The sequence below is a fragment of the Tarenaya hassleriana genome, unplaced genomic scaffold (genome assembly GCF_000463585.1).
Source record: "Tarenaya hassleriana unplaced genomic scaffold, ASM46358v1 Cleome12, whole genome shotgun sequence".
NCBI classification, from domain to species: domain Eukaryota; kingdom Viridiplantae; phylum Streptophyta; class Magnoliopsida; order Brassicales; family Cleomaceae; genus Tarenaya; species Tarenaya hassleriana.
In genome coordinates, this window is record NW_010962392.1 from 1,138,381 (window position 1) to 1,158,671 (window position 20,291).

Below are 20,291 nucleotides of genomic sequence, written 5' to 3' on the forward strand. Positions count from 1 at the left end.
CGGCATTCCAATATCCAATAACCAACATTTCATCACCGTTACTACTACTTAACGGAAGGCAAGCATATCCATCAGACAAATTAAGGCCCAAATAGAAGAGTCCCTTCACTTGGTCATTGACTCATTGCTCCAAAGCATATTATCGCCTTAGAAAAAAGACCAAACAACGGCTAAGAAGACACTGAGAAGCAGCCTGAACCAAATCCCGTATCATTATGGATCAATGCCCACAAGTTGTCGTTAAAAATTTTACCGCCTTCGGTCATTTCAACCAAAAATCTATACAAAACAGCTAAAAAGTAACTCACTTCACCACCACCTATACTAAGCAAAGAACGATCAAACCAATCGCCAATCACCCAGTAAGAATCCAAAAAGTTCCCAAATTTTCTCTTCGGGCCCAGTTTCCAGAGACTGGAAACAGAAGATTCAACGAATACAGCTACATCATTCATTTGCGCAAAACGAGAATCGCTCGACAAAACCGGAATCGATAATACACGAAAGAAAAATCGGGGAAGGAGACGGGAGGAGAGACGCTCACCGGAGCATCATTCGTTGTCGCCGGAAATGTGTCGGAGACGGCAGCGCGTTTCGTACCCCTCATGATCGACCGGCGGCTTTTGTCGACGGAGAAGAAAAGGAGGCGTAAAGGAGAGGAGGAGCTGCGGAAAGGGGGCAAATCAAATCAGTAGGGTTTTGCTTTCTCTGGTTTAATCGGAAAAAAAAATAAACTTTATAAAACAAAGATGCTTTTCTTTACTCTATAGAAAATATTTTCTTTAGGATTTTACTGAAAATGTTATTTTCTGTACCTATTGAAAATATTAATTTTAAAATCGTTCATCCAAAAGAAATAACTATTTTTGCTTCGAGATTCAGTATAGACTATAGTTAAATTATTTCAAAATATTAGATACAAACAAAAACAAAAAAAAAAATCAATATGTTACAATTAACTTGTTGATATAAGATAAAAATAACATTTTCTCTCAGAAAATATATTTGGTAACTGGATTTGCTGTACAGAGATTCATACTAATCCCGAAATCATATTAGACTCTCCTCTCCAATTTGAAACTCAAAATTTATAATCATTTAAAATCATTATTAATCATTTATAGAGAAATATTATTTTTTTCTACTTTTCTAATCGAAATATTTATCGATATACATTTATATGGTCATTTTTTAAGTAATTTCTCTTTTATAGATATCATCTTATTTTTCTATAACACTCTCATTTTGAATTATTCTTAAATATTCCTACACTCATCCTAATATCGTTATCTCGTTCACGATTATTTTGGATACATGTTGTACTTTTATCGTACAATATTCACAACCGTGCATCGTTACAAATCTATAGAATTCATCTGAGCAACTAAATGTAAATATAAACAATACATAATTTATAATATTTAAATAGAAAATTATAGTACGACATTTTTTATTTTTTAAAATAAAGAATTTATATATATATATAATTAATTTTTTTAATCATAAATAAATATAAACCAGAATTAATGGGTTAAAAAAATAAGATATAAATTATATATAAAACTATTTTTCCCTAAAAAATACCATTTTCGCCAAAAGAACTAACATTCCTCTTTTATTTCTTCGTTTGTTTTTTTTTTCTAAAGAACTATGAATTAATGGGTTACATTTATAACCCTCTTTCTGGATTAAAGGGTTACAAACAGACCCTTTCGACCATTGTGTGATGTTTACATATAACAAGAAAAAGCCTATATAAAAATAAAACATCCTCCTTATACCAAAGGCCTCTTTTCTTCATCATCTTTCCTTCCACCTTCTCCGGCGACTGCCATCTCCCTAGCCGCCGTGGATTTCGCCGGAGCCTTACTCTCCATCGGAACCATCTTCAGTATTATCCCCATCGCTATCAACAGCAAACCCGTCCCGTGTTGCTCCGTCATTGGCTTCGTGAATATCATATACGACAGCAACAACGTTACCGCCTTTCTAGCCGTCGTTATCTTGCAAATATCATCCGTTAATAAACGTTAGTAACACCGAACGGTTACGAATGTGTCGAAGAATCGATATATATATATATATATATATATATATATAGTGACGAGGATGGATTATAGGGTGGATACCAAGGCGGTAGTAGCGGCACCGAAGATGGCAATGAGGGATAAAACAGAGACTTGGCCGATGAATGTGGCCATGGCTTCGAACACGAGCACTCCGTACACGTACGGATGCTGCAGGCATCACACATTCCAAGTTTCAGAATTTGCTTGATGATTTCAAGTATAAGATATCATATATATTATTGGAGATATATACATATTATGATATATATATATATATATATATATATCGATTTAATAAAAATCTAGTTTAGTTTCCTGATTTGATCCAATCTCTTAGTGTGTGTATATATATTCACATTAATTCATTGAACGGAAAAACCAATACATTATTCAGCATAAACCCTAGTACAATGAACAATCTTTAAATCAACTTGTTGGGACGTCACTTTGAAATCTCAAGGTATATAAACTTATAATAGTCCTTGAGATATCTATTATATATAATTGGACTAACCAAATATTATAAAACACCAGCCTGGCCCGGGTCATCCGGTACCAAGAACAGGACTTCCTACCTCACGTAATATAATATTAGCACATATGTGCTATTTCATAATGAAATCAAGGATTTTCTATAGAAAGTTGCTAACTAAGTTAGCAGATTCGGCACGTCAATACAATTGACTTAAACACTTATTGTGAATCCAAGAAAATTGACTTTTCCTTAACGTACCGGCCACGGTTTGGGTTTGGCTTGAAACTACCAATCAAACCGGGACTTGAACTGGTAGAATCTGTCCGGTTCTTGAATTTTTTAAGGGTTAAAACCGAAAACCAAATGCTGGTTCAGTTCAGGACTTTAGGACTGAAACCGACAGTTCCTATTTTCTAAACCAAGGTTAGATCTGATTATTGAGGGAAAAAAACTATACAGATCTATGTAAAAGCAGACGGATGACTTACTTGTGCGCATGAACTCCATGCCCGGAAAAGCTCTCCTGTCAAGACCATTGGTACAAACAAGAAGGGCATCCCGACAACAGTCGAGCAGAAAAGCATCTCCATCTGTCCACAAAACTTGAAATCTAAGACAAACTGAACAATTTGAAGAACAAAATGACTGGTCTTTTGCTCGGTTTGTGACCTGAGTTGTGTCGGGATTCATCGTAAAGATTGCTTCTTGAAGATTGCCCAAGAAAGCATCCATGATGAGTGCACCAGAAATCATCAAAATCCCGATGATACTGAAGTTTGGGGACATTTGGGCATCGGCTAAGGTAAACAGGATCAGACCAACCACGAGCATGAATGCTGAAACGTATTCGTGAACTGGGTATTTTCTTCTTAGCCCGGGTATAAACGCTCCCATTATCATCACCGGCAATACCTATGAAAAGAACAAAAAGATCAAACGAATTGGTTTATAACTTTTCCTTCACATTATGCTCTTCAGATGTCTTCTTTCCAAAACCAGAACAGGCGGTCCAAAACCATGATCAGATCTACTTACTTCAAATGTATCCTATAATGGCGATCTTATACTTGAAATCAAGAAAATTCTAAAGGGATTCATTATCTTGTTCTTGAATTGATAAAATCAGATTGACCGGTTTTCAGGACATTGACAATGTCGTCAATGATTTGAACATCGGGGAGGGTGACATTGCACATTACCTTGGTGGATTTGAACATGATCTGAGCCGGATAATTTAGATAAGCCAACGACCCTTTCGTTAATCCATGTGACCCCATTAGAACAGCCGATAGCTTCACGTAGGTTCTCATCGGGTTCACGATTTGCTTAGCCGTGAAGCCTTGAAGGTAAATCAAGAACAAGTACACAAATCCTTGTATGAACGTGAAATACCAGCCATAGCTGCAAAGACCAAAAAGACAATGACAAAAACAAGAGATTACATTGTTATAAATCACTTATCCAGCTCATTGCAAGAACATGTTAGGAACAATTTACAAGGAATTAATTAAGCTGAAGTTACCTAAACTGAAGGCGATTATACACGTATTCCTGTAACCAAAAGAAACAACAAAGTCAATAATCACATTAAGAAAAACGAGGTCAAGTTGTGTTTAAGATATGTAATAACAGTTATAGATCCAACGTTGTTCTTGAATTCTCTGCATCTAGCAAGAAGAAATAGGATTTCAATGACCAAGAATCGAGAGGATTTCAATGATCAAGAATCGAGAGTGTTTGAATGCAAATTCCTGTCTAGATGCTTATGGTTTGAGATATTAGAGGAACATACACATATAATTTACTGATTTTCCTCTATACCGACCATTGTCGTTATAGATTCGTAGCAAGAAGCGAATTTGATTATAACCCGATATAAGTTTCATCAGGAAAATATATTAGGAGCAGATTCTCTTATAGAGAACGATCAAAATAAAGCGCAGATTGGACATATGTGTATACATATATATATATATATATATTGTGTGTGTGTGTGTGAATGTTTGAAGGGACAGAGTTTCTCATTCATTTTTCCATCTTCCCCTGCATTTTCTGAGCAACCAAACAGCAAGCACCTCACATGCATGATCAACAACACATAACCAAGAATTTTATTTTTTTTTTGAACATTTCACCAAAAACGGTAACAATGGTGGGAATTAGGATCAAGTTATATCCTTTGAAATTTCAGAATCAAATTCGAGGGACGAACCTCACAGATTCCGTTGACGAGATAACCAAAGAAGAACCCCGAAGTGCAGATGAGAAACTGCTGCCAAGTGGGTCGATCAGACAGCGAGATTCCAAATAGAGACCTCGATTGTTCCTCAGTCTTCATTTTTTTTTCTCCGAAAAAATTTTCCCGGGAAACAAACAGTTACGAGAAAACCCCAGTCAATATAGTACGTCCCAAGGGATCGATCGCATGAAAAAAGCTCAACGAAAAAGGAGAATCCGATCCAGAACCCCAAAAGGGCATCCGAAAATCCAAAAAACAAATCCGAAAAACAAAACTAAATTCCCCTCTAATTCACTCCATGAAGTAATTACGAGCTTCAAGGTAGAGAGAGAGAGAGAAGAGAATTACAGAGCGGTTTTGGAAGGAGGGAGAGGGGTTTTAAAAACGGAAGACGAAGCACGAAGGAGAGACGGGTCTAAGTCTAGGCGCGTGATCTCCCACTCGCTACACGTTTTTTTCTTCTCTATGGGTTCCTTTCCTTTTCTTTTCCGGGAAAAAAAGAGAGAATTTTCAGAGAAAACCTCCAACTTTGTATAAATTCACCATCAAGCCTTCACCTTTTCTTAAAGACCCCAATAACAAATACTACCAAGTTTCTAGCTATAGTTCCGAGTATGGCATGATTTTTAAATATTTCAAAATAACATATGGTTTATCTATTAGCTAAATCATGATTCCACGAAATATTTAAAAGTTAGGTTAGCATATTAAAATCTAATTTTGTATATAATGTTGTGGTTAGCCGTAATAATATATAAACTTTAAAAAATATAAAATAGATTTATAAAATAGTTAGGATAGACAATCCATACGAACAGAAACTCTTACGCCAGACAAAATATTTATTCTTTACATTTTTTAAAAATTTTGATTTCATTAAATAAAAAGTTATCTAAGGATTTTTCAAAGGGTGTTATTTTAGTAAAATTCAAATACAATTTCATATATAATTGTGTTTTTTACTAATAATATACTCACTTATAGACAAAATTCGAAAAATGTAACAGCTAGATAATTTTCATACACATTTTAAAAACTTTTACCTTGAATTTCTAAGTGGGCGCTATTTGTCACAAACCAAAACTTTAGGCGTTTTTCGTAAAGTTCAATAACTTATAGGCATCCTCTGAAATTTCCTTTAACAGGTTCGATTTTTCTCGTAAGGACAAAGGAAGTAATCTTCTCGCGAGAAAAAGGGAATATCGAATATGTGATTACTGGTCAACGGTTTGATTTAAGGCAATAAAATAAGATGATATATATAAGCTACGATATCGCTCGTTTATCCATTTTTAAAAAGTACACTATAGCATTAATAATAATTATGTAAATAAATTAAATTTTTTTTCTCCTTCAGGCACGGACCCATTGTGTAATACAGGACTTGATATTTATTTTATGTCAGTATAATAAATATCTTTAGTCCGTCTCCGTCGTCAACTAACGGAATCAATAAGGAGGGCTCTAAACTAATCGCGAGATGATTAAAAAAAAAAAAAGATCTTCACAGAGTGAAACGCCGTCGTTTTAATGAATCGGTCCTCGACTTTCCCATCTTGCGCCACGTGGCAAATAGTCACGTAGTGTGGGCCCAGATCGGCCCATGTTTGTACTTGGGCACCGGAATTTTACCAAACCGAAGGCAGATCCATTTAATGAAGCTGTCGCCTAAAAAGCTGGTATTATTCCATTTAAGTAACTCAATTATATATTTAAAATTAGGGCTGACAAAATAGACACGATTCATTTGGTAAGTTTTTGATGCATAAAGTCAACATTTTTATCTAACATCGTTGACCTTTTTTTGAAAGATTTATTAGTATGAACTTAATGCAATAAATTCGCTGCCACGTCAAAAGGAAAACTGAAACACTGAAAATTGGAAACCGTGGAGAAGGAAATTTTATTTTCTAATAGGAAATAGAAAAACTTTAAAAAAATAGATAAACTTTTAAAAAATAATATATTTTTTTCGTAACAAGGTTTCGGCCCAAATATTCGGTGTGTAAAAAAAATCATACGATAGTTTCGTATAAAATAAATGAAGGGGGAAAAAGCGGAAAGCTTAAATCCGGCCCAAGTGTTTACTAGGCCCATATTATGTACTCTTTCGTAACCCATATTATTGGGCCCATTTTTATTGGATATATAATATGAATGGATTCGAATAAATATAATTTTTTAAGTAAAAAAATCTAAATTTTGATAGAATTGTAGCATTGAGGCAAACAAAAAAAAATTAATGAAAATTGAATGCAGACGATATGAATAGATATGTTTTTTAAAACCCGAAAATTCCAAATTTACACATGATAGTTATAGGAGAAAACCATAACTTTTGTGTAACAATGTCTTATTTTGAATCTAAAAACAAAAATCATGGCAAAATTAAAAACATGAAAAATCCAAAAGATCAAAACGAGGAAGAGAGATCAAGAACGAGTTCATCCACCAATGAAGCGAAGAAACCATTCCCAAACTCCTCAAGAACACATTCTCTCTCCTCTCTGAAGCAAGCCCACTTCTCTCTCCTCTCCATCTCCATCTCCTTCACGTAAATCCCTCTCTTCTCCTTCACTTCCCAGCTCAAGAACATCTCCTCTTGCCTGTCCAAAACCCACTCTTCTGCTGTCTTCACCAATGTCTCGTCCTCTCTTTCCTCGTTCCCGTCTTCTTGGAAAAAATCCGACAGCAGATTGGTCGAGTACGAGTCGATCAAGAACTGTCCGTCGGTTCTTGATTTCAACCGAGCGAACAAGTGGTTCGCTCTGTTCTCTCCTTCGACCACGACCACGTCGTCGTCACCTCCTTCTGTAATAATAATGCCACGTGTTTGGTTCTCGTCGTTTTCGATGTGCCTTTCGATTCGTTTCTCTAAGTCCACTGGCTCGATTCTTACCAAACCCTTGAATCTTCGGCTTTTTCTTCCCAGTTTAACGTTGATTTCTGCAATGTTAGAAACCAAAAACATTAAAAACTAAGACGTTAAATTAAAAGTGTTAAGGTTTTTGTATAGACTTGTTGTATCCTTTGAGGACAGTTGCACCCCGGGGGCAAGTGCAAGTGTGCAACCACCCTATTTATATATGTTGTTTTCTACATAAAAATATATTATAGATAATTGAATTCATTTTTTTAATGTTTATCATTTGAAGATGTAGTTATGTCTTTACCAAAAAAAAATGTAGTTATGTCGCCTACTATTTATAAAAAAACCATGGTTTTATCCCAAAATACTTAACGATGTAACCATATATTATTTAGATATTAGTAACGATAATAGATTAACAGCATTGGGGTCATTTACTCCCGATAATATTAAGATTAGTCTTAACTGAATCGTCAAAAATAAGAAAATAAACGTTAATATAAATTTCATGTGTGTTGTGTTGGTTGAAAAGCTAATATATATATATATATATATATATTTCATTGTTATTATTAGAATCCCGATATTACTTTTTTTTCTTTCTAAATTCTCTCTGTGCCAATAATGCATGAATTTACCTTCTTGGTCGGAAGGAGAAGTCATGCCACGAGCATTATCATTTTCATCTTCGAAGGGGTTTTCCAACACAGAAACGGGGCTAAATTGTTCCTTCTCTTCATTGGCGCATTCCTACCATTTCCAAACAAATTATGCAAATATCAGTAATTATTAACAAATTAAATACGTATCTGTATCGTAAGAACCGGGAAAATAATAAAAAAGGTGATCTTTACAATGAACAATCAATATATGCGGAAGCACAGGAAACAGGTAAAAAGACAGAAGATGGGTCCAGAGATGGAGTGAATAAGTCGGGACCAAAGTGAGTTGGCAAAGTCAAAACCCACGCCATGAAAACAACATTACATCTGTCCTCCCATTAAATTATATAGTAACTCCATTTATTGGCTTTATAGCCCACGTCCCCACCCTCCACATTACTTGTCGTATCATTTTGATATATTATTATATCATTCTTTTTTTTTCTGTTAATAATAGAATATTTATGATTATATAAATGATTTGAAATAACGAGGACCGAGTTGACCTAGGTAAAAGGAAGCATGGCATGAAACGAGAGAGATACTTCTCTCGGGATCACGTGCCGCATGATCCGGCACTCGAGGCCACGTGGAAGAATCTTATTACTCCCTCTTCCATTCTCCGATATATACCCCTCACGTGACTCTCACGCGCTTCCCGACAACTTTCAAAATCTAATCCCCCCCCCCCGCACCTGACCCCGTAGCTCTCGTCTAAAAGACTAAGAAATCTAAAATCGTCATATTTTTAAAAAATATTTTAATAATTTAAAAAATCATCTAACTTAAATTTCATTTTTTATTGTTATGTTACGATTGATGAGTTGGTGAAAAATCGAACGGTCAGAAATCCGGCGAACAGTGATTTGCGAAGCAGAGAATAACAACGCGAAGTCGCTCACTTTAACAACTAACCTTTCGGTTGTCGTCCGTACAGAGGTTGCTGCGGTTGACACCACCTCCGTCACCGACATGTTCCTCTACCATTTCCTCGACCACTTCTTCCACGCCGTCATTTTCGTTCGACTCCTCAGATTCACCGCTCCACAACGACGACGACGACTGCACAACCTCCGAGCCACCGCTGCTCGATGACGAAGACTCGCCGGAAACTTCTTCATCGTCTCCGACGGCGACGGCGACGGAGATTTGATCGGACGGTTGATCTAAGCTCTCTTGGAGGAACTCCCCGAACGATCTCCACCGTTGGATCTCCGGGTCACGTTCGGGCTCCACTCTCCGATCAGTCTCACCGGAATCTCGGCGGTCATCGGACGATGATCTCCAGAAGCTTCTGCTCAAAAGCCGTTTCGAGAAGCTTCTCGAGAAACCGCCGTTTTTGTTCCGTACCGTCGGCGAAGGAAGTTTGACGGTGGAAGGAAACGGCAACATCTTAACGGCGTTAACTAACGCCATCGACGCTTTCTGTACGGCGTGACCGAGCGCCGTCCCGCAGGTGGTCCTGGTTCTGGAGAGGCGGCGTTTGCGGTGGAGTCTGGACCGTTTGATCTCGGCATCGAGGAGTAATCGGACGGTGGAGGAGGAAGATTGTCGACGAGGGAAGGACTTGAAGCCGTTGGACGAACACGAGCTGAGATCATCGAGAAGGTAATCTCTAAGCAACAATGGCGGCTTCAAACGTCTTTTACTCGTCGAGATTCGACGATCAGATGAACTAATCGACGCCATTGAAATCGCTCTCAAAGAAGAAGTTCACGAAACTAAGTGAAGATTTTTGGGAGGGATGGGAGAGTGAAGAAAGAGACACAGAGAGATCGATAGATATAATAAGACGAAGGAAGAAGGTTCTATGTGGTTGTGTGGTGGTGATAAGGTGAAGCTGTTTATGTTGTCTTATTTCCTTATTTTATATAATTTTTTGAATTTGAAGTTACGTTTTCTTAATTAATTTATTTGTGAATTTAATTTAGATTTTTCGAATTTCTGACAGAGATCCTACTGAAATCATTTTTTTTTTATTTCCGTATCTGTAAACGTAATTAACAATGTGAAATAATACTATACGTTTGTAATTTTTAAACTTTAGTATATAATAAAGTTTGAATACAAGTCCCTTACGGTGTTTTTTTTCCATAAAGTGATGTCTCTAAAATAAAGAAGCGTATTTATGATTTAAGTAAATGATGTCCGAACATAAATAAACAAATAAAACGTGGTGGGAAAGTGACAAGAGCACGATTATATGTGATTTTTTAGAGAAATAATTTATAATCATAAATTCCGTAATCATGAAATGGATTCTTAATCTGATGTGGTTATATATGTTTTTTGTTGATCCTATGAGGTGTGTGTGCCATATGGGAAAATATATCAACAGTCTCACCTAATAATTTGAATCAGAGTCATTCAAATCAAATCACTTTAACCATAATTCGTTTTCTAAAACAATGAGTAATCGATTTTAAATTAAAACATAGTTAAATATCATTGTATATTACTCGATTTAATTAAGATTATCATCATAATGAATATAATAAAATGATTAACAATTTCGTTTTGGTTATAAGAGATATGTATATAGAGAGAGAGAGAGAGGAAGACCGGTAGTTGACCTTGTAATAAAACAAGAGACGAGATTCTTGCGGCGTCCATGCAGATTTTGCTTAATTGGCATTAGCCCGACCACGTGTGCATGCTTTTCTCACAGATTTACTACCATTTAACTACAATTAAAAAAAAATCAAAGAATATTCGAATTTTTAAAATAATGCTATTATAATCTTTTTTTTTGTAACATCTTCCACTTCGGTTTCAAGATTTTTCTCTCTTCCCAGATTTGAATCGGGATTTGTACATTTAAATGAAAATTACAACAAATGTTAAAGAGTTTTCAAATTGAAAAAGGATAATGTACTTACTTCCCATGTTTAATAGACACTATTCAGATATATTTAATTTTTATCTGTCAATGGATCGGTGATTCATATATTTACTAACCTTTTTCTTTTTCTTCCCAAAGCTTTAGATCTGTGTTTAAGATCAGTGAGTAATGAAAGAGCAACAAATGCGTGAAAGACAGAGAATGGCAACCAAATTATAAAACATGTCTATCTCCAACGCTCGTTCTCAGACCACAAACCATTTGGACATCTGTGGATCGACCAAATCCAACATCAACTTCTCCACTTCCGACATCAAGAAACCTTAGCAAGAACACAACACTTCCGGCATCTGACAATCTTCTCATTCACCTGCAGCAGTTTTCCACGATTGATGAACGTAATAAATTGCAGAACAGAAAGTTAGAAACCGCTAGAAACAATCGGATGACTTACCAGAGATAAATTATCTGTCAGCTTTGACCCACTTTAGAGTAGTTTAGACAAAACATCACCCACAAGACAGCAGAGGCACCAGACACATCAACTACCCAAAACAGTGGAGAGCCATGAAAGTGTAGTACCAATTATGTGTCGGCTTTCTGAAATAAATAAGAACTCTACTAGGACCAATTGCCATAACTGTATTCAATGTGTTCCTGCATTGCAAACGATAGCAGATTATAGGCACAGCCGATATAAAAAGGTCCACAGACCCACAAATTAAGAGTTGTATCCACGTGGTTGTGATGAATTCTAAAACAGCTAACCAAGCCTAAATCCAGGACAGAAGAATTCACCTCTTTGTCATATGACTACCATGACTGAAAGCAAGCTCCGCGTTACAGCTCACTGAGAAAGAAGATCCAAAAAACTTTTCTCCAATCTCCCATCCGACAACATATTAACAACCATTTCCAAGGTTGAAACATCTGACGAAAAACCGCAGCTTCGCATTTCTCGAATTAGCTCGATAACAGTTGGTACATGGCCACTTTCGAGATGACCTCGGATCAATAGATTATATGTACAGTCATCCGGCATACAACCAACCTCTTTCATGTTTTTAAACAGCTTGATGGCTTCACGGAGTATACGTTTTCCACAAAATCCAGTGATCATTGTATTGTACGTCGTTACGTTCGGTTCAACCCCTTTAACGGAAAGCTTATTAAACAATTGTTGCGCCTCATCAACCCTGTCAGCCTTCGACAAACCATTTATCATAACAGTATGCACAAATATATCGAGATCGATCCCACTCGTTTCCAACTTGCAATACAATTCAAGTGCCACGTCCAGTTTTCCATTCTTACAAAGACCGTCAAGCATTACCGCGAAAGTTATAAGATCGGGACACACTCCCTGTCTCTGCATCTCTAAAAAGAGTTTCTGGGCGACCTTGGCATTGCCCGTTCGGAAATATCCTTGGATGAGAGTGTTGTAAGTAGATGTATTACCGACCAATCCTCTTCGAGACATCTCATGAAAGAGCTTCATACCCTCATCCACCTTACTACACTTGCAATAACCATTTATCAGACAATTAAAAGTCACTGCATCGGGAAAGCATCCTTTGTCGATCATAGAATCGAACATCTGTTTTGCCTCGTCAAGGCGATTCTGCATGCAAAATCCATTAATCAGTAAAGTATAAGTGATAGTATCCGGAACTAGACCTCTTCGGATCATCTCTTCGTACAATTCTTTAGCCTCCAAAAATTTACCCTCCGTGATGAATGAATTGATTAAGCCATTGAAAGTGATAACATTTGGGGTGATTTTCTTTTTGATCATATCATTCAACAATCGGACAACATCGTTCCATCTATCAAAAACGCAAAGACCGTTTATCAAACAATTGTAGGTGACAACATCTCGTACAACCCCTTTGTTATCCATCTTTTCAAAAAGATTCAACGCATCATCTACAAGTCCACCTTTGCAAAGACCATCAATGATCGTATTATACATGATGATATCAACCTCAATGTTCCTTTCCTCCATCATTGTGAGCATATTCAGTGCCAAAGCATATTCTCCTGACTTACAAACCCCATTGACAATAGTGTTATAAGTAATTACATCGGGTTTACAACCCATCTTTAACATCCGATCAACTAAACTGACAGCTTCAGAAACTCTACCCTCTCGACAAAGTCTGTCGACCAGAGAGGTGTGTGTCACAACATCAGGTTTGTATCCGTCTTTGACTATTTGGTCAACCAAAATTAATGCCGTAGAAAGCTTTCCTTGGATACAGAATCCATTGATCAGGGTATTGAACGTGATCAAATGAGGCTCGTAACCCAGTTTCACGATTCTCCCCAAAACCGAAAGGCCCAAAACCGCTCGTCCTGAGCGGCAGAAACAGTTGATGAGAATGCTCAAAGTGTAGTCGTTATGTGAAACCCCGAGCAATTCCATTCGCTTGCAGAGAGAAATCACAACATCATACCGTTTCATTTTGGTGATTGCAGTCAGTAATTTATTAAAATCAACGATGGAGGGATAGGGACGAGACCGAACCATCTGGTCGAACAAAGCGACAGCATCCTCGACATTACAACCATGAAACCCAAATCTAAATCTGTCTCTGCAGTCTCCAACACCAGAAGAAAACAATCTCCGAAAACTTAAAACAGAGCAACAATCTGAGAAAGTACCTCTCCCCAGGCGATGATGAGTCTGAACCAAACTCGAAGCAGAAGCCACTGTGAAAGCAGCGATTCTCCTGGCCATTCTCGCCATCTCAGCTTCGATTCGAAGACGGAATGAGAAATCAGGCAGATTACGACTCGGCTTAACCCTCGATGGAAGCGGCGGTCACGGTGAACATGGAGAAAGGCAGATTCTTCTTCCTTTATTTGTTTTTTTTTTCCTTTTAATATTTTGTTTGTTTCATGCGACTGAGATGGAAAAGTTTCATTGGAAATTGTGAAATCCATTTTGATTACACTCTACGTAATTCAAATATTTAATAATATAGAGAAATCCAATTGCAGGGCAAACCACCAAATTGAATCTCTAAAAATATATATAATATTTCTAAAACTAATTTAATCAGAATCAAACTCAATAAAATGAACTGAAGAGCGAATATTAAAAACCTTTAAAATAAATAAAATATTTTTTTCTTTCAGAAAAGAGAATCCTTATAAAAACTCAAATCAGTGTAAAAAAGGAATAGATATAATTTCATAAAATCAGAATTATAAAAATCTGAAATAAAAGTTATCGGAAATTGAAATGAACTTTCCAATTTCCAAGTTTAAAACCTTAAATTTATTTAAGAAGTATTTTTCTTTTTCTTTTTTGCATTTTCAGCAGGTTGATACTATTGGAATATCCCATGATACCCTCGAATCCGTCCTTGATGGTCTTCCTGAAGACTACAAGCCCGTAGTCGATATGGTTCACGCTAAAGATGTTGCCATTCCGATTCAAGAGCTTCATGAAAAGCTCATTAACCATGAAGCTAAGCTTGCCTCGGCCGCTGCACCAGCTTCCTTGATTTTTTCCGTCACGGCCAATGCTACAGATTCTCGTCCCAATCAATCCTTCCGCGACAATGGAAGAACACGTGGTCCCTGGACTCGTTCATCACAAGGATGTGGCAATGGTGGTCGCTCGCGTGGCTACAATGGCCGATGCCAGGCCTGCGGTATTCATGGGCATAGTGCCCAACGTTGCCCTCAATACCGCCTGATCTCTGCTCCTGATTGAGCTGGATCCCCATGGTCCACTTCTCCTCCCCCGTGGCAGCCGAGAGCCAACCACACAGCCCTATCTCCCCTTGATTCCGGTCTGTGGCTGGTGGACAGTGGAGCAGAGATATGAGAGGATATCATGGGATATTCCAATAGATACTTCCATACATTGCTTCGATGGGAGTCTACGTGTTTAGAACACAAGTTTTGCTGAAAGCATCAAACGACTTTGGTTCTGAAATAATCCCCCAAGGAGCACAACACCCTTGTGGTTGTGGTGGGACCCTTCCCTGTATCCCGAGATGCTCTATACACCGGGCTGCCGATGCTTCTTGATTCCCATACTTTGCATTCTGAACTGTTGATCTGCATAACTTGTTTTTTTTGGGGTGCAAGTACAGATACTGGATTCGATAGTTTCACGCGGCTGCTTCCTGAGAGAATGTAGCGTTCAACATTCTATCGTGGGAGCGCACTGTTCACGTTCAAAGTCTGGGAGTCGAGCTTCAGGTAAAAATCCCTCACTGACAGAAACCTACGAGAGAGAGAGAGAGAATTGTGTAAGGTTTTCTTCAGGATACAATGATGATGGGAGCTGATTTCCACCAAACAGAAGTCGAAATCGTTTCCCTTTTGGCTCACTGAGAGGTTCCCATATGCCTCCGTCCGGACACCAAAATCAGGTAAAGCTCTACTGTATTCTCTACCAAACATTGCTGTCATATAGAATCTTCTCTTATCTCTGTTCTTTATTTTTTTTGCAGGAACTGTATCATCTATAAGAACACTAAGATTGGGAAAGACGTTCTCATCACGAACGCTGATGTAAGTTTCCTTTGGAACCCTTAGATCAGATCTCATTGTGTCAGGAGGTAACACAAAGAAACAAATGCGTGGAAGATAGAGAATGCCAATGCAACGACAACCAAGTTATAAATATGTATTTCTCCAACACTCATTAAAGTGCTTCTCAGATCATAAATCATTTACAAAGGATGGGATATTACCAATTTCCAAGCCTATTGGAAAAGCAGCTGTGACAATTTCTCCATATGCCTTTATGAAGCCAACTCTCCACTTCACACATTGAGAAACCTTTATCAAGAACTCAACGCGTCCAGCATCTCACAATCTTCTCATTCACCTGCAGCAATTTCTGACCAATTATGTGTTGGCTTTCTGAAATAAACAAGAACTCCTGTGTTTAATGTGCCCTGCATTGCAAAGGATAACAGATTATAGGTACAGTCGATATAAAAAGGTCCACAAACCCACAAATTAAGAGTTGTATCCACGTGATTGTGATGAATTCTAAAACAGCTAACCAAGCCTAAATCCAGGACAGAAGAATTCACCTCTTTGTCATACGACTACCATGACTGAAAGCAAGCTCCGCGTTACAGCTCACTGAGAAAGAAGATCCAAAAAACTTTTTTCCAATCCCCCATCCGATAACATATTAACAATCATTTCCAAGGTTGAAACATCTGAAGAAAAACCGCAGCTTCGCATTTCTCGCATTAACTCGATAACTGTTACTACATCGCCACTTTCGAGATGACCTCGGATCAATAGATTATACGTATAGTCATCCGGCATACAACCAACCTCTTTCATATGTTTAAACAGCTTGATGGCTTCATTGAGTATATGTTTTCCACAAAATCCAGTAATCATTGTATTGTACGTCTTTACATCCGGTTCAACCCCTTTAACGGAAAGCTTATTAAACAATCGAAGTGCCTCATCAACCCTGTCAGCCTTCCACAAACCATTTATCATAACATTATGGACAAATATATCGATATCAATCCCACTCGTTTCCAACTTGCAATACAGTTCAAGCGCCTCGTCTAGTTTTCCATTCTTACAAAGACCATCAAGCATTACCGTGTAAGTTACAACATCAGGATCCACACTTTGTCTCTGCATCTCTAAGACGAGTTTCTGGGCGACCTTGGCATTGCCCACTCGGAAAAACCCTTGTATGAGCGTGTTGTAAGTATATGTATTACTGACCATTCCTCTTCGAGACATCTCGTGAAAGAGCTTCATACCCTCATCCACCTTATTAGACTTGCAATAACCATTTATCAGACAACTAAAAGTGACTGCATTAGGAAAGCATCCTTTGTCGATCATAGAATCGAACATCTGTTTTGCCTCGTCAAGACGATTCTGCATGCAAAACCCATCAATCAGTAAAGTATAAGTAATAGTATCCGGAACTAAACCTCTTCGGATCATCTCTTCGTATAATTCTTTAGCCTCAATAAACTTCTCCTCTCTAAGGAATGCATTGATTAAACAACTGAAAGTGATAACATCTGGGGTGATTTTTCTTTTGACCATATCATTCAACAATCGGACAACATCGTTCCATCTATCAAAAACGCAAAGACCGTTTATCAAACAACTGTAGGTGACAACATTTGGTACAACCCCTTTGTTATCCATCTTTTGGAAAAGGTTCAACGCATCATCTATGTGTCCACCTTTGCAAAGACCATCAATGATCGTATTATACATGATGACATTGACCTCAATGTTCCTTTCCTCCATCATTGTGAGCATATTCAATGCCAAAGCATAATCCCTTGACTTACAAACCCCATTGACAATAGTGTTATAAGTAACTACATTGGGTTTACAATCCATCTTTAACATCCGATCAACTAAACTGACAGCTTCAGAAACTCTACCCTCTCGACAAAATCTGTTGACCAGAGTGTTGTATGTCACAACATTAGGTTTGTATCCGTCTTTGACTATTTGGTCAACCAAAATTAATGCCGTAGAAAGCTTTCCTTGGATACAGAATCCATTGATCAGGGTATTGAACGTGATCAAATGAGGCTCGTAACCCAGTTTCATGATTCTCCCAAAAACCGAAAGGCCCAAAACCGTTCGTCCTGAGCGGCAGAAACAGTTGATGAGAATACTCAAAGTGTAGTCATTATGTGAAACCCCGAGCAATTCCATTCTCTTGCAGAGAGAAATCACAACATCATACCGTTTCATTTTGGTGATTGCAGTCAGCAATTTATTAAAATCAACGATTGAGGGAAAGGGGCGAGACCGAACCATCTGGTCGAACAAAGCCACAGCATCCTCGGCATTACAACCATGAAACCCAAATCTCAATCTCTCTGTAGTCTCCAACACCAGAAGAAGCCAGTCTCCGAAAACTTAAAACAGAGGAACAATCTGAGAAAGTGTTAAGAGTAGTACATCTCCCCAGACGATGGTGAGTACTCTGAACCAAACTCGAAGCAGAAGCCACTGTGAAAGCAGCCATTCTCCTGACCATTCTCGCCATCTCAGCTTCGATTCGAAGACAGGCAGGTTGCGAGTCGGCTTCTTCTGTAAAACCCTCGGTGGAAGCGGCGGTCACGGTGAAAATGGAGGAAAGCAGATTATTCCTCTTTTATCTGTTTTTATTTTTGGATAGAAAAGGGAAAAAATCGTAGGAAATTATATTAGCGACAAAAATTATAGTTAATTAAATCGAATCAAGTAAATAAACTCAATTGTGCTGACACTTATACAAGCTTTCTAAAAATTAATTTCATCAGACTCAAACCAACTTATATTATTTCATTTTTCGAAGTTAGTGTTTTTTTTTTTGTTGAAATACGATTAAAAGTAGATATGGGTTTACGGTAAATCTGTATTTTTATTTTTTTCAAATATTTATTTATTGCGATTGGACCATATATTCCGGATGATTTTTTGTTTCTAATATATTAATTTAACTAAGATGGACTTTATTGTTATGGGTTTCACAGTATGATGGTAATGGGTACATGGGCCTACCTAATGGGCTGAACAAAGAAGCCCACAAGGGCCCTCGTATGAAAATGTCAATTTTTCAAAGGCTATTAATTGTTGAAATTAGGACTTGGGGAGTGTCGGGTCGGGTATTAGTGATTTTTGTTTTTTATTTTATGTATTTTATTGTCTGATCCCTTATCCATGAAACCGGGTATTTGAATTGGGAGATAACAATTTTGTACTTGCGAATATCAAAATCCGAAATTTTTTGACTATTTTCTACCAACTTTATAAACACAATATAAACATTCAAATTCATCCAAAGCATTTTTAATACCCAAAATAAAAACATAGTGGGAATTAAGGCTATAGTGGGCCATGGCTACAAAAAATAATCGCTTCTGCATTCGTCATGTATATGATAACAGTGGCTCTATACGATAGTTAAGTATACACTCTAGTAACTTGTATAGTTCGGTCTAAATTGAAATTGAATATACGTTATAATATTGCATATGATGAAATTATATTATAGTCGAGAATTTTCATGCTTACACATGGATATGTAACTATTATTAAAAAAAAAAACTATAAACTCCTTCGATCCATGCATAAAAATTCCTTTTAAAAAAAGGGAAAAAACAAACAAAAGTATTTTATGCCACGTGGCACCACATTTTTCGTAAGTTTATTATTTTCGCGTTACTGCTTTGGCTGAGTTGAATTATCTGTGAGTTGTGACTCGGTCGCGGCTTTCCGCGGACGGTGACCGTGTCGGGAGTCTTTTTGCACGGCGATTTTGACTCTTGTTACATTATATATATATATATATATATATATATATATATATATGTATGAAGAATAAAAAGTCTTCGAACTAAAATTTCAAAATGGAAATGTTTTCTATTTATTTTTTTAAAAAAAAGTATAACAATAAAATATTTTTTTATTATATGTAAATATTGGTGACTATATTATTAACACCGGAGAATACTGTGTTTCCATAAAAATGTATCAAAAACTAGATTTATTAAATTAAATACTTAGAATTTATATAAAAAAAATCTAAATATCTCTAGCTTTTTTCGATTTGAAATTGTTAGATTTGCTGCTACTTCAAATATGAAAAAATATTTGTTATATATGTAAATGATTTATGCAGTGTTACACAAGTGAAAGGTTGATGAAGAATGTAAACTTGTTGTACATGCCCTAATGCGTCATCAAATTATGACAGACTCGCCATTAATATTTATACAAGGATCCTAATTGTATAATTATGTACCAAAATTTAAAATAATTATGCACCTGCATAATCATCTATTGTCTAACCTTTTTTGGCGCAATCTCAATATGTTTTTTTTCTGAGTTTCAAAAAAGGATCCAGACTAGTCACATTCTATAATAATAAACTCTTATATCCATAAAAAAATTTAATATAGACAATTGAATTTATTTTTCACAATTTCCATATATATATATATATATATATATATATATATATATAAGCATGGGCCATGATGTGTTATGTACAACTAACCATATATATCCCCCCAAATCCAGAAAGTCGCCAAGCAACACGACAAAAACAAAAAAGGGGGAGTTATTTAGTTAGGGCTATAAGAGAAAGAGGATGCCCTTGCCTAATCCCCC

General features: G+C 36.9%; 5 protein-coding genes across 10 annotated transcripts in view; all 5 read right to left on the reverse strand.

Annotated features, from left to right (window-relative positions):
- Positions 1 to 713, reverse strand: part of LOC104806368 — a 3,947-nt gene extending 3,234 nt beyond the window's left edge. For 2 of the 3 annotated variants that reach the window (XM_010531233.1, XM_010531232.1), the window contains exon 1: positions 545 to 713. In XM_010531233.1, the coding sequence (XP_010529535.1) occupies positions 545 to 607 (63 nt within the window). In that variant the 5' untranslated portion in view covers positions 608 to 713. Of the gene's footprint in view, positions 1 to 14; positions 524 to 544 lie in introns of those variants that run through there. The other variant, XM_010531234.2, reaches the window with a different exon arrangement.
- Positions 714 to 1,593: 880 nt separating this feature from the next.
- On the reverse strand, positions 1,594 to 5,168 carry LOC104806369 (UDP-galactose/UDP-glucose transporter 2). The gene is made up of 7 exons (XM_010531236.1): positions 4,757 to 5,168; positions 4,067 to 4,095; positions 3,744 to 3,945; positions 3,214 to 3,456; positions 3,033 to 3,134; positions 2,130 to 2,237; positions 1,594 to 2,003 (listed from the first exon to the last, which is right to left on the reverse strand). Exons 1-7 carry the CDS (start codon positions 4,880 to 4,882, stop codon positions 1,776 to 1,778), a joined length of 1,038 nt encoding a protein of 345 aa, XP_010529538.1. The 5' UTR covers positions 4,883 to 5,168; the 3' UTR covers positions 1,594 to 1,775.
- A 1,876-nt stretch (positions 5,169 to 7,044) lies between these two features.
- LOC104806370 lies at positions 7,045 to 10,171 on the reverse strand. Its single transcript, XM_010531237.2, has 3 exons — positions 9,230 to 10,171; positions 8,291 to 8,402; positions 7,045 to 7,729 (listed from the first exon to the last, which is right to left on the reverse strand). Exons 1-3 carry the CDS (start codon positions 10,001 to 10,003, stop codon positions 7,197 to 7,199), a joined length of 1,419 nt encoding a protein of 472 aa, XP_010529539.1. The 5' UTR covers positions 10,004 to 10,171; the 3' UTR covers positions 7,045 to 7,196.
- A 1,026-nt stretch (positions 10,172 to 11,197) lies between these two features.
- LOC104806371 (pentatricopeptide repeat-containing protein At1g63330-like) lies at positions 11,198 to 14,045 on the reverse strand. 2 transcript variants are annotated; one of them, XM_010531239.2, is made up of 4 exons: positions 13,684 to 14,045; positions 11,955 to 13,584; positions 11,611 to 11,813; positions 11,198 to 11,526 (listed from the first exon to the last, which is right to left on the reverse strand). In XM_010531239.2, the coding sequence occupies exons 1-2, from the start codon at positions 13,903 to 13,905 to the stop codon at positions 12,004 to 12,006; spliced, it is 1,803 nt and encodes a 600-aa protein (XP_010529541.1). In that variant the 5' UTR covers positions 13,906 to 14,045; the 3' UTR covers positions 11,198 to 11,526; positions 11,611 to 11,813; positions 11,955 to 12,003. The 2 variants fall into 2 exon arrangements, with proteins under 2 accessions (XP_010529541.1, XP_010529540.1); XM_010531238.2 differs by having other exon boundaries at positions 11,199 to 11,526; positions 11,955 to 14,045.
- A 988-nt stretch (positions 14,046 to 15,033) lies between these two features.
- On the reverse strand, positions 15,034 to 18,272 carry LOC104806372 (pentatricopeptide repeat-containing protein At1g12300, mitochondrial-like). Of its 3 annotated transcripts, XR_770601.2 has the most exons (3): positions 16,220 to 18,272; positions 15,872 to 16,078; positions 15,034 to 15,399 (listed from the first exon to the last, which is right to left on the reverse strand). XR_770601.2 is itself a non-coding variant. In XM_010531241.2 (2 exons), exon 1 carries the CDS (start codon positions 17,949 to 17,951, stop codon positions 16,269 to 16,271), a length of 1,683 nt encoding a protein of 560 aa, XP_010529543.1. In that variant the 5' UTR covers positions 17,952 to 18,272; the 3' UTR covers positions 15,034 to 16,008; positions 16,220 to 16,268. The 3 variants fall into 3 exon arrangements, 2 of the variants coding, with proteins under 2 accessions (XP_010529543.1, XP_010529542.1); XM_010531241.2 differs by having other exon boundaries at positions 15,034 to 16,008; XM_010531240.2 differs by having other exon boundaries at positions 15,034 to 16,078.
- Between the last annotated feature and the right edge of the window lie 2,019 nt (positions 18,273 to 20,291).